Source organism: Alligator sinensis, unplaced genomic scaffold, assembly GCF_000455745.1.
Source record: "Alligator sinensis unplaced genomic scaffold, ASM45574v1 scaffold957_1, whole genome shotgun sequence".
NCBI lineage: Eukaryota > Metazoa > Chordata > Crocodylia > Alligatoridae > Alligator > Alligator sinensis.
In genome coordinates this window covers 694,668-708,977 of record NW_005842039.1, presented here as the reverse complement: position 1 = coordinate 708,977, position 14,310 = coordinate 694,668, and the positions used below count along the sequence as shown (strand labels likewise).

General features: G+C 39.3%; 1 protein-coding gene across 1 annotated transcript; it reads left to right on the top strand.

The window, feature by feature from the left end:
* Nucleotides 1–6: 6 nt before the first annotated feature.
* Nucleotides 7–8,110, top strand: YARS2 (tyrosyl-tRNA synthetase 2). Its single transcript, XM_025202878.1, has 5 exons — nt 7–382; nt 2,570–2,737; nt 6,073–6,228; nt 6,557–6,727; nt 7,532–8,110. Exons 1-5 carry the CDS (start codon nt 114–116, stop codon nt 7,689–7,691), a joined length of 924 nt encoding a protein of 307 aa, XP_025058663.1. The 5' UTR covers nt 7–113; the 3' UTR covers nt 7,692–8,110.
* Nucleotides 8,111–14,310: the final 6,200 nt, after the last annotated feature.

The following is a 14,310-nucleotide window of genomic DNA, read 5'->3' as shown; positions in this document are numbered from 1 at the left end:
GCCTGGAGGCGCATGCGCGGGGCCTGCGCGAGGGGCTGCGCCGTGTCTTCGAGCACCACCGCCGGCTCTTCTGGCATGAAGCGGGCGGCGCGCGCCTGCGGGATGTGGAGCTGATGGACAACACCCAGTGGCTGGGCCACAAGCCCCTGGTGGTTTTCCTGGCCGGTGTCGGGACGCGCCTGCGCATGGGCACGCTGCTGAGCCGCCAGGCCTGCCAGGCACGCCTGGAGAGTGACGAGGGCATGAGCCTGGCCGAGTTCCTCTACCCAGCCCTGCAGGCCTACGACTTCCTGCACCTGTACCAGCACCATGGCTGCCGGGTCCAGCTGGGCGGCACCGACCAGATGGGCAACATCATGTCGGGCTACGACCTTGTCACCAAGTACGGGCTGCCAGGCACCACCTGCTCCACCCCTCATGGGACTGGTGTCTCCCGGGAGCCGGATGGACGCCAGCTTCAGCCCCCTGGGGAGGCTGGCCTGTGAGAGATGGCTGCCCGGGCCTGCCCTCACGGGGAGGAAGAGCAGACCCCTCTAAAACGGGTCATGGCGGCTGGGCTGGGCAGGAGCTGGAGACAATGGGACTCCACCTGCCTGGTGCTGCCACCTCATGCCAAGTGGTTTGCAAACCTTTCCCAGAGCTTTTTAGGAGTTGGGTTCCCAGATGCTTTAGGCCATCATTTTTCAACCCATAGATTGCAACCCAAAAGTGGGTCACAAAAATACAGGAAAGGGTCACGAACAAGCTGTAAAAATCGGTTCTCCTTTAAGGGAGAAAAATGTAGGAAACTGTGGATTTTCCTTTGCAGGCTGGCAGAGTTTCACCTGCTTGGAAGCCCCCCTTGCCCCACACAGTGGGGGGCTGGGGTTTGGGGGCAGGGGTCAGTGGGTCAAGAGTAAGGGCGCTGGGTCGGGACTGGCCATCAATGTCTATAAATGGGTCCTGGTACAAAAAAAGTTGGGAACCACTGCTAGCATTGGCAGCGTGTAACCCCCTATGAAAAGGTGCAGCCAACAGTGTCAGCAGCACCTGCAGGCAGTAGCTGCTCGCCCCCCGCCCCACCCCGCTGCCAACACTGCCAGTGGTTTCTGTGGGAGCTCCCTGCTTACCGCTGCTGCACTTCCACCGCCATCAGTGCTGCTGTGGGCTCACATCATTCATGCTTGCTAGAGGCATCTTAACCAGGATGGTGCTTAGCGGGTGTTGCCTTCTCAGCTCAAAGGATTACTGCTCCATGCCCAACTTTCCTTAGCAAACATACCCCCAAAGGCAGGCATCAGTTTCATGAGGATGTGGTGGGCAGTCAAGAGCTTTCAGGAGGTTTTTTGTTCCTTTTCTGGTGCACTGTGGGGGGCGGGAAAAAGCATTCTAAGTTTGCGAACCAGCCTTAACGACACTGATCTTAGCTTAACAATGGTGATTGAGAAAAATTCAGTGCATTTTATTTGCCATCATATTTTTGAGCATTGACAGTAGCCTGTGGTCATGCTTTCATGTTTTGTGCTGTGACTGAGGGCCAGGAACTTTACTGCAGGAAAGCCAAGAGCCTCTTGTAGCTTTCTTTTCCCCTTGTAGGAACTCAGATAAAATGAGACCCTTGACAAAAAGCAAAAGAGCGCATCAGTGGAAGGCCTTTTTTTCAAACAGCACTAGCCTCTAAGTAGACATAAGTTTTGGATGTCTGGAAATGCATTTTTGCATTGGCTAAGATATAGGGCCCTTGAGTAGGTAGGGATGAGATGCGTCTTTAGACTTTAAGTCCTAGTCTATAATGACCTTGAGGCACTTGCATTTTGCACCATGGCACCAGCTGCATTAACCAGAAGATGCTACCCTTGTTCTCTCTCCAATTTACACAATTGTTGGAAAGATTCGTATCAGCATTGTCCTCTGGGGATAAGTACAGAGAGAGAAGGCTGCTGAAACTGCTCCTGTGGAGCATGTGAGAACTAAACAGTGACAGTCATTTCTGTATTCAGAAAAGTAAAGTAAAAACAGGTCACTCCAGTTTGTCTTGGTTGTTAAAATGTAAAGTAAGGCTTCAGTGGCACTTCTCAGAAATAACAGTTACCTAGTACCTGTAAACTGCTGCAGATTACAAATGCCTGTACCACATACATATAACACATCAAACTTGACATGCCCTTTCAGTACTGCATCCTGTTGGACAGTAGGGAGGTCTAGATGCTTCAGAGGAAGGTGCAAGATGCAGATACTGAAAGAATAAAATCTGCCTCTAGGGGAAATTTCCTCCTAAATCCCATAAACTAACATTGGTTTATGCCCAGAAATTTGAGGGTTCTAAGTTTGTTTTTTTTTCAATCCCGATTGGTTTTCACCATTGCATATGAGAGAGGTTAGATTCGTGCATGCTACAAACATCCTTGCCTCCAGCATCTAGTGGTACTGAATTCATAAGATTCTCTTTCAGTTTAACATTAATACAAAGTAACTAATCTGTAAAGGTTTGGAAATGTCTGTAAAAGAACCATTGGTTCTTAATAAAAGTTATATTTAAGCTTACCAAATAATGTGATTTTAATGTGCAATAATTCCTTCTCTAACACAGGGTGACAGGAGAAGAGGTGTTTGGAATTACTGTGCCTCTTATTACTAGTACCACTGGAGATAAATTGGGAAAGTCTGCTGGCAATGCAGTTTGGCTGAACAGAGACAGGACCTCTCCATTTGAGCTGTATCAGTTTTTTGTCAGACAGCAAGATAGGACTGTTGGAAGGCAAGTAGTTTCTTAAAACTTTTTTTTTTTAACAAAACTTGTAAACTATGTCTCCCTGTAATAGTTTCACCAATAAGTAGCTTTGTTTTGCACAGACACAAAATATGAGATCATGCAGTAAACTGGATTTCCAGTATCACTAGGCCAGTTAGTTCTTCCCCTTTTCATTTAAATGTCAGTTAAATACAGTCCATAAGGCAAATTTCACAAAGAGGTATGAGTAAACCTCACTTACACGTACCAGGAGATGGATCACAATTTAGCAGGTGTGTGAACAAATGCAAAAATAAAACTAATGCATTCTGGTTTTATTTTGATAAATACGATCTTTTTGTAAATGTTTTAGGGAATGTCTTGCTATTACTATGGCACTCTTGGCAGAAGGACACTTCTGAGCATGCCGACCTGTTCCAAACTTCAGAATGCAGCAATAAAACCATGCGGTGGTGGGGAATGCCCGCTGAGCAGTTTCACTACCATGTTTCTAAATTTGGTACATGTGACTGGGAGTAGATGGGCAACATGTACTCCAAAGCAGTGGTTTTCAACCTCTGGTCTACAGACCCCTGAGGGTCTGCAGGCTGTATCTAAGGGGTCTGTGAAAGATTATAATGATGAATCAGAATTATGTGAATACCCACACTTATCATTCAAAGGGGTCCGCACCTCCATTTGAAATTTTTTAGGGGTCCGCAAATGAAAAAAGGTTGAAAACCACTGCTTCAAAGCATCCCTTCCTAAGCAGTAAGTAGCATGGACCTACTACTTGATTTAGTACCGAACCTTATGGTATTCAAGAACCTTTGTTGTGAAGAGAGGAGAAACTACCATTTTTTTCCTGAATTGTGGAGGATCCCAGTGAGCCAGGTTCCAACTACAGCACAAGTTTCGTATTCTGTGATGGTTCACAGAATATGGTTTGATGCAATATAAAATTGCTGGTACATTTAATGTTAAGATCGTTCACCAGCAAAGCCCCTAGAAATCGTGCATGCCCTCAAACAAAGTGTAAGATGATGTTACATCAAGAGGAGACCAGAAATTTAATTTCTACACTTGTTTTCTAAATACCAAAGCACTCAGGAGAGGACTGCACTCTAGCAATAACAGAGTAAAATAAAAATATACTTTCATTGTTTTTATTTCTATGCTCAAATTAGAACATAATTTATTCATGGGTCAGTTTCAAGTTGCTAGCTAAGATCAAGCAGTTAAGCAAAGGAAAGGCTTAAGAACAATTGAATCAGAAGAGCTTACCGCTCTTATTCAAGTTAGCAATTGTATTCACATCCAAGCTGAATTTTTAGTATTCTCAAAAAAGCAGTATTTGATACTTACAAGGAATACTTGACTGAGTAGAAGCAACTGCAGTATTTGCTTCAATGAAAATATCTGTGTTCACCTTAGCATAGTTCCAGTTCCATCTCAGAAAAGATATACTCTGCCTCTAAGAAGTATTATTTTTCACTAAAGTGCACCATATTAAAATTAAAACTTAACTAACCTACAGCATTTGTGTTGGATATTAGAAACCTGGGATTCTGCAAGCTTTGGCCACCTGAGTGGATGAACCACAGTATCTACCATAACAAACAAATCTAAAAACTTAGGTCTGTTTGCTGCTCTTCTCATACCCTTCACCTTGAAAGGTTCATGGGTGTTAAAAGGATTCAGTTGGGTATAGGTATGGCTTTTTTTTGAGAATAGCTCCACAATGATGGAGCAATAATTACCCCTAATCCTCAGAAATATTTGGAGACCATTGAAAGCATTCGGATATGGGTGTCCAAACTTCTTTGGTCCGCTGTTTCATTGACAGAACAGTTTTGCAAACCAAATTATCGGTGCTCAGGTAGCTTCTGCCAGTCATCATTACCTATAACACCTTTCAGGAAGTACAATACACAAATATTTCTACTATTTAAAAAATAGATTTAATAAAACTTCAGGCCTTTATATCAAAGATACAAAAATGACACTTCATTCTTCTGCAACACGCTAGTACATTGTTATTTACAAGAAATTATCTGGTATTTTGCTAGGTGTTTCTTATATTGAAATATGCCCTTGAATTAATTTTGTTTATCCTACCATGTCTTATTTCTCAAATGAGGTACAGTATGGTATAGTCCTGTACTCTACTGCTGGGCACTGTCCACTGAGAACTATTCCTATCTAGGAATAGCAATCTACATACATGTTATACTTCACACTATACTGGATAAATTTGCTTTCTTCTTATAGAACAAATACAGAAACTTCATTATCATGTAAATGCAATTGTAAATGTCTTAACTAAAGTAGCTCATATAGTTGAAAAGTTAGTAATGAATGACTTATTTTTTTAAAATAGAAAAAGTGTCTCAGTAGCATTATTTGGCATAAATTATAAAGAATTTTTGAAGCCTGTACACATGAGGAAAGACCAAAATAAGCCACAGATGATACTTTTAGTCTTAGCTATACAGGCAGAAATAAAGAACTATTTGAAATTGTTGAACTGTTTGAATCAGGATTGATTTAAATAAATCACAAAACATGTTAACACAGGGCATTATGTTTTTATGGCAGAAAGAAAGAAAATCAAATATATCAATTGGTATAAAAATAAAATAATTCTTGCTCTGTACCAGGGTGGATTTAATTTAAATAACCATTTAAATCACCGGTCAGGAAGCCTCGATGTAATCACTGTTTTCTACAAAAAGTGCATTCTTGTTGTTTGCTATCCCCTATTCATTTAACTTCTTGACGCTTTGTACTTTTATTAGAGAGATATAAGGGCTTGATTCTGTACACAAACTTGCAGAGAGACAATAGGGCTGATGGGTAGGTATTCAGGTCTGTTATCTCTCATCATATACTGCTGTTGACGAGAATATTATCTCTGGAGACACAAATCCAGTTTGAGAACTGAAACTTATGTATCACAGAGATGCTTAATGGGCTCTTCTAGACTGAGCATTAAGTCCCATTGGGTAGAGCGGTTTTCTTTAACCTTTACTAATTTATAGAGGAGCCTCTGGGAACCCCATAAAATGGGGCCCCTAATGTAGTCCATGGGCTGTTGTGACCTATTTATAAAACGTCTAAAAAGGTTACATGAATATCTTGTCTCACAGTATAAAATTAGAAGTTATAATCCCTATTACATTATGATATCTTTGAGCTTTAACATACCTTAAATTAAAACTATCTTTATATAGGTTTATTTTTGTAAAAAAAAAAATCTTAACAAAAATACGATTAAATCAAAAAGTCTGATTTAAATAAAAAATCCTACTTTTTGTTTGTTTTTAAATCATTGATTTTTATCCACCCTGCTCTGCACTTAGGTACCTGAAACTCTTCACTTTCCTTCCTCTTGCGGAGATTGATCATACTATGGAAATGCATACTAAGGAACCTGAAAAGTGGGGTCCGCAGAAACGACTTGCTGCAGAAGTAACTAAACTGGTTCATGGCCAAGAAGGTCTGGAATCTGCTAAAAGGTAAAGCAGAAAAAGATACTGTGTGGTTAGCTTGTACTCAGCTGTGTTTTGGGGACAAAATGCAGAAGAGGTATATTACGTATGCAGGCTTCAAAGTAACATTGACATGACAAAGATGAGTCTTCATAGGAGGGTAGAACCTTGTGATAGAAAGGTGTACAGTGGAGTGTAATGATGCTTCAGTGTGCTTGTCTACTCTTGAGGCAACCATTCCTAATAGGTGCTGGGGAGGGACGGAGAATCATTTGTATTTGTGTGAAACACTTATCTGGTCATAGAAACAATAAAACCCTGATTTTATTAACAGTAGCTTCATTTTTCGTTTCAGGTGTACTAAAGCACTGTATCACAACAGTTTGGAGTCTTTGGAGACTATGTCTGACCAAGAATTGCAGGAACTATTCAGAGAGGCTCCGTTTACTGAATTGCTGCTTGAACCTGGAATGACTGTGCTTGACTTATGTCGCAAAGCAAAAGCTATTCCAGATGGACCTCGTGGGTATGAAACAATTTGTATTTTTCAGTAATAACTTTGTTACATGGGTTGCAGTTCTATAGTTCCAAATACTTGTTCTAAGGTAAGGGTCTGCTTTATTTGCTTATTCCAGTCCATTAAACATAATTATAGACATCAGAATAGCCAAGTAGCCATTTGAAATTAGTTAGCAAAGTAATCTCTTATAGTGGTTAAAAAAAGAGGGATGGTATAACTCATTGAATCAATTTTTATGTGAAGTAATATGATAGATCTCAGCTACTTACCCAATTCTGACCCATACTGACAAAAAAAATTTTTCACGCTAAGTCTGAGTTATAGAGTATATTCCTCATTGCTATGTCTGTGTTCTGCTTTTGCTATGCAGAGGAACCTCTAAAAGTTTACTTATGTCCTTCTAAATTAATAATAAAGAATTCTAAACACCCTACAAAATGAACAGAACTATCAAGAAACTTGATCTGCCAAGCCAAAATATTCAAGTAGTTTAGCAAAGTTATTGCTGGCTCAGTGAAACAGGGAAAGGTATTTTATAGTGAAGGTCATAAATGTTAATAATGAAAGTTCCCTTCTCTTCTGCACCTCAAAAAAGATCATTGTGTCAGCATTGGGGGGTGATGTCTGTCTGTCACTGTAGACCTTGACTGATTTTAAACAGATGACCTAGAAACCAGAAGTTTTATTTCATTATGAGACCATTCAAGTTTCCTTAATCAAAATTTATGCAATAACGAGCATTTTTTTAACTGAACCTTGAGGTTTAGTAGGAACAACCAGTTTCATCTTGCAATGCTTGTTTGTTTCAAGGTACCAGATGATTACAAATGGTGGAGTTTCTATAAACTATATTCGAGAAACTAATGCTGAAGCTGTTCTAATTGTTGGACAGCATATCCTGAAGAGTGGAATATCTCTACTGAAGATTGGAAAGAAAAACTTCTACATAATAAAATGGCTTCAGTTCTGACCAAAAGAAATACTTTATTAAAATATAAGATACACCTTCTTACTAAATTGCCTGAAGACTGTATCCCAAGTCATCGTCTGTATTATATGTATTGCATAATATACAAGTACAGCCTGATAGTGTAGCATATTATCTCTCTCACAATGTGAGAACCTACCTAATGATCTCAGATGATTCAAATAAAAATATTTTTGAAAATAGATGTGCATGTTTATTTTAGTTTTGATGGTGAATAAAAGCCACACAAGATGCTTCTAACAAAATGCTATTCTATACCTCTCTTCCCTTCGTAGATAAAGCTTCATTCACTTATTCAGACCTCCAAAGCCACATGTATTATTCTAACATGCTGTTGAAGTCTCAGGCTAAGCGGAGATTGCCAAATGAGGTGGATCAGCTGTATCAGGATGTGTCCTGGTGCAGCTGACCCTCTTCATTGGGCAAAACATGGATTGCTTATTCTCCTACCTACTGATGCTGTGGGACAACAGGTGATGCATTCTAGAGCTTGACAGGCCTGGTCCTGCGCACCCTTGGAATTCCACACAGGATCAGACCCCTCAAGCCTCGGGAGTGCCTGCCCAGCTTTCCCTATTTACCAAGAAGGATCCCATGGATCTCGAGAGCATGTCTCTAACTGGGGAAAGTCAGGGTTTCTTACTTACAGTGAAGGGCTCCTGGGATCTCTGGGGCCTAGTCTCTTAAGTGAGGACAGTTGGCTTATCAGCTTGCTAAGACACACCCCACAGATTATAGGGGTGCTTCTGAGTAAGCAGCTCAGGTGCTTTTGGGGCTTGAGGGGCCTGATCCTGTGCACCTTGAGAATTTCTTCACAGGACTGCACCCCCAGGGCAGCTGGACAGCATGGGCAATTTTGGGTTGCCAGCACTCATGCACTATAAAACAAGCACATCATCTAAGTAGCAGCACAAGATATCACCTTGCAGGCACAAATTTTGAATTTTTGCAGCATGACAAGGGGCTATGAGTATCTGCTTGCTTTGCCTTTGTGCTGCCATAAAAAAAATTGTATCAGCAGCACAAAGGGAATTACTACCATTTGCTATCAGTGTTGATTTCACTCCCCACCCCAGGAAGAGAAGGAAGCGCACACAATTGATTCTAGCATGTTTAGGTTTTTCAGTTCTCAGAAATGCAACAGATTTGGAAGTTTAAATTTTGGATTCTATTGTCAAACATCTGCAATTAAGTGACAGTTAAGGTTCTTTTTTTGTGATGGATCTTTGAACCAAGGAGTCTCTCCAGAGGAGCTAAGTAAAGGCAGCATGAAAAAAAAAAAAAGAAAAACTAAGGAACAGTAAAATACCCAAAAGATGGTAGAATGACTTTTGTGTTTAGGAGCAGTGTATTTCATGATAATGAAATATTTTTCATTAGTTTTCCATATATACATTTGCAATCAATTTGCCAGGAAAAGCCAGCATAGGGCACTAAAAATCATATTCAGACTTCTCCCTTTACTTCCCTGACACACACACAAATTTAGAGTTAGCTGCCTGGATGGTTAGGTAGGTAACCAAGACATTTGGAATTGGCTTATCTGAAGAACAAAACTGAAAAAAATCCTTTTGGGAAAAATTTCTTTCGAGTAGGAGCAATGTAAAGATTTTGTCATGTGACAGGTGTACAATGTTTTTACCATGTACTGCAGGGAGCCTAGCTGTCTCCCATGATGTTTTTGCAAGTAGCCTAGCTTAGAAATGTCTTCCCTTCACTGGTGCCTGGAAAGGCAGGACTGTGTTGTCAAATTCAGCAGTACATCTTGAGTGGGATGCAGCGATATTTTCCAGAGCGTACAGATACCCAACCTGTATTTCAGATTCCTCTACCACTTCCTGATTCTGAATTAGATGTTTATTTTCTTAATCAAATGCTATTCGACTCTAAACAGTGCAGGGAATATGGGCAGTTATCCAAGTTTGTGTACACTGGTGGGAAATGCTAGAGGGTAACAAACAAGCAGAACATAATACAAGTTATATAGCTTCAGGAGTAACAATGAATTCTGTGATATCCTGAAACAAAAATTCAGAAGCAAGTCCAGTGGTCTCACAATAAGACTACTCAGGCCCTTGATAATCATCCTTTCATATAGTTTAAGAGGGAACACAGTTTTCTGATTTGTGGAGCTCTGGGAGCAGAGTAACACATTCCAAACAGACTGGATACAATAAAAGACATCCCAACCCAACTCACTTTGATCTGATAATTGATAGGCTTCTCAAAAATTATAGGCTAAGCCATCATACTTTTTGGTTTTTAATGATCTGTCTGGGCTAAAATCTGGACTCAAGTCTTGTGTAAAAACATGAGATATTTAACTCTTGAAAGACCAGACATTCTAGTCCACTGTATTTTCTTCAGGCTCATAAAACTTTACACTATCACCACAGAGTTCAGTACTAAACGTCACCATATATTGCTAATAGACTGCCACCTGCCTTCCAGGTTCTTAATGGCACTGTTCTTAGTCAAACAGTTAACCAGACTGACTGGGGTTTGTTTGCAAAGACTTCCACAGCTAGACTTATGGAGCTAATTACATTAACCTCTCTTCTTTTTGAGTCAATTAGCACTCCTAACAGATGAAAGCATGAGATCTCTATTTCTACTACCTAGTTATTATGTAAAAAGGAATGTACTCCTACCTACAACCAGCACATCCCTTTATACCCTGGTGAGCAGGTGAGTCCGACTACTTTCATTTTTGCCCAGTGACCCCACAAAATCCCACAATCTTAATATGTGGAGGGCAAGGAAGAACTCTTAAAAACAGGTCAACTCAGGAAATTACTGTTTTCCTTGTCCAAAGTTTCTCTGCCTTAAGCTGTTTAAAGCCCCAGTAGCTAGGTGTCCAGAATCCCGTGATATGAAATCATTCAGGAGGGGATCCAGAGACCAAAGAGGGTTTTAGTCACACAGGAGAAATTACCGAAGGAAAAAAAAAAAAAAGCAGCACTTATCAAACACCTACAGGCTTTACTTACTATCCTTCACAGTAGCATCCTTTGGCAGGAAAGCACTTCCAAGTAAACCTGAATAAAAATGTTGCATATTTACTGAAGGGATGAAAATAGTCTTTTTCTCTTCTCTGCTTGTTACACTCCAAATACTATGGATTGTTGGAAGAACTGAGATCCAGAATGGAAGATGAATTCTGGAACTGATACTATCTGGTATATGCTCTCCAACAATTACTGAATAGATTCTGAGCTAGGTATATTGTTTATGGTTAAAATAGTTTACACGTTACCAGCCAAATCTGGCTTTAATTCAGTGTTTTATACAGTTATAGATTTCATAGACATTAGGGCTGGAAGGGACCTCATGAGATCATCGGGTCCAAGGAGCAAGAAGTCAGATGGGTAGATTAATACTTTGGAAATGCAGAAAGAACAGTAAGCAGTTTAGGCACATTTAGGTCTCCTTGCTTTGAACAGTGCCTGGGATAATTGTCCTGGGCAGCTTCTAGAAAACAAATAATAAATGTTAGTATACTAATAATAGCTACCATCTCAATTTTGGAAACTGCCTGCTATATCTGAACAGGGGAAGCCCAAAGAGTTCAGATGCAGGATGGAACTCTTGCTTTAAATCAGGGTGAGTTTTCTACCTGGCATAACTTTAGGAAATTATATTCTGCAAGTTCACTTTCCTAAGTGTTGCAAATATTATCTGTTAACAGGACTGGGGCCCTGGAAGAACTTTAAACTCTAGGATCCCCTAGGATTAGAAAAATATATATTTGCTAATCTCATCATTTTCAATTTTCTGTATCTTTTGTCTAGGCTATATGTATATAGTTTAATTCATTGCCTGCTGTGGTGAAAACAATTTTGTTTTGACCACTCCTCCCTCAAAAGAGTAATTTAATCTAAAGCCTGAAATTCCAATCTAATCTTTAAAATTGCTTACAGTTGCTAACTTCACAGAGGTATCTCAAAATGAAGAGGCAAAGAGCTGGTAAACCTGAAGACTACCTGAATACCAGGGATAGATGCAGGAATTCTTTGGTTTTCTTCAACAGTCCTTCAAAAATTTCATCCCTATTCTCCCCCCTCAAAGAGATACAGCTTTCATAGAAAGTTAGGGTTGGAAGGGACCTCAGGAGGTCATCTACTCCAACCCCTTCTCAAAGCAGGACTAGCCCCAATTACATATCAGTCAAGGCTTTTTGTCCAGCTGGGTCTTTAAAAGCCTCCAAGGATGGAGATTCCACAACCTCTCTGGATAACCTGTGCCAGTGTTTTACTATTCTCCTAGTGAGAGTTGTTCCTCATACAGTTACTCCTCACTTAACGCTATAGTTATGTTCTTGAAGAATGCGACTAAGCTAAACAATGTTAAGCAAATCCAATTACATCACAGTAGTTACCTACTAGTACGTGGTGGCCAAACACTGTCATAATGGAACATTGCACGACTTTAAATGTGTATGTTCTTTAATAGTTCAGCGATGTAATAATGAAACAACATTAACTGGGACGACGTTAAGTGAAGAGTACCTGTATCTACAACTTGAATTGACAACATCTGACTAGTTTAAACTCTTTTTGAAAGAGGTTTACCAACCAGCTTGAAAAAAACCACCAGTTAGTAGCCACATAGGTTTCTATGCTCCTAAACTACTTAAATTCCTAACATTGATGCACTGAAGGTACAGAAGTGCTTCTGTGGCCGAGGTCCAGAAAATACAGTTATTACTAACAGCTATCATTTAAAGGAAATATTTCGTATACTTCTGGTAAATAAGATTTGATACGTATTTTACATACCTTTGAGCGCACACCCTTCCCATATAGACCTATCCCACAAAAGTAAAATGTAAAACTGACCACTTAAAAAAGTAATTTATTGACAAACTATGTGCAAGTCTTTCACACTATCAATTTTATTTACAGTAGTAACATACATACATTGGATGTTAATGTTAAGTTTCTATTTCTCCAACCGGTTTGTACTAAATAGTTTTCCCCCTCTATTTTGCGTCAGTTTCACTGCATACTAGAAAATTTGTTCAAGATTTCTAAAGCCTATTCCTGATGGAATTAAGTTAAATTTCTGAAGAGATGCCAAGCTTTTCATTTCTGTAGCTGTAGGTTTTCGAGGAAGAAAGCTTCTTACATCAGATTATTTGTACAATGCACAATAGGTAGAGTTCAAAATCAATTCAAAACCCAATGGCAAAAAAAAAGATCCAAAAGCACTAAACCTCTGCCTACACTGGGATTCTTTCCCTAATTTTCCCATCACTTATTTGACTGATGGGAGCAAGACAGGAGTGTTAGCATACACAGTGCCAGTGACTGCTTTGCATTTGCCACATTAGTAATTAAATTCCTCAGATTAACTCTAGTTCACAATGCTTAAAAATACTAGCAGATGCCTGTCTACACTAATGCTCCCATTGCTTTACTAGAACTAGTGGTGGAAAATTTTAAAACAAGTCTTAACACATAACACAAGTATATATTATAAATGTGTATTTGATTTAGTCCTCATGATTCAAAGTTGAACTTCTGAGATAATTAATACATTTTGTGTTAAGAGTGTATTTATTCAAGCTATATTACAATGTTAAAACCTGATTTTTTTTTTTTGAAGCTGGCATTGGTAATGGCAAGTAATGTTCATTTCTTTCCGCAAATCATACATCAGATTATTTAAAAGGGAAGTAAGACCACATGCACAAATTTGATATAGCACTTTGGAAAGAATTCAAGCCAGCAATACTAATTAGCACGTAGTTAATTGTATAATTGCTTGTGCAATATTCCTCACTTGTGAGACTTCCTCAAACATACTGCACTCATTTGTTAATGCATGCTTCTGAAAGTTCACAAGATTCATATAATTTCTTGACAAGTAGATTGTAAAATTTAATTATGGAATCTAAATTACTGCTTATGCCTTATGTCTAGCACCAATATGCTGGAAAGTAACATTTTTACATCAAATGGGGAAGGTAAGAAGCAGAGGAGCAACATAACACTTTAACAGTGTTAAATGTAAAGTGGATTTCAATTATAAAAAGTGTAATGCTTTCATTAAAATATAAAGAAACTGATCTGGTGGTGAACAGTAGTATTAAAGCTGGTTTGTATCCTGCCTTCAACCTGGCCTCATATTTCCAGGACCACAGAAGGCAGCACTTTTTCCCTCCTGATTTTTACCATGTGAATTTTCAAGCTACTTATAGATGCAGAATTTAATGTTATATGTTAGGTAAAGAGAGTGATACATGTAAGCCAAACAGCATTAAAGGTTTGCTTCTGTTGGTCTTAATTTAATATGAAGATACTGCTGAGAAACTTAATATGAGCATTTACTTGGGTCAATACTTTGTTAACAGCCGTTATTATAAATTGGTTCTTCAACTGTTCATAAAATTACCAGGTTCATAGGTTTATAAATAGTTTAGCAGCTTAAAAAAAAGTATGCAATTTCAGTTAAATGTTGAATTGGTGAAGAAACTGTGTGTGGAAGGAGAAATCTTATTGTATTGGTCTGATACACCAAGAATAACCATACATATGGGCAGTAACATTTAACTTCAACAAACAAAATGTGCATATGAAAAACAACACCAGGAAGACCA

Coding starts and splice junctions, on each gene's coding strand:
- YARS2 (XM_025202878.1), top strand. CDS start 114: ATGGACAACACCCAGTGGCTGGGCCACAAGCCCCTGGTGGTTTTCCTG. Junction 383..2,569: donor GGCTACGACCTTGTCACCAA/GTACGGGCTGCC, acceptor TCTCTAACACAG/GGTGACAGGAGAAGAGGTGT. Junction 6,229..6,556: donor GGTCTGGAATCTGCTAAAAG/GTAAAGCAGAAA, acceptor TTTTCGTTTCAG/GTGTACTAAAGCACTGTATC.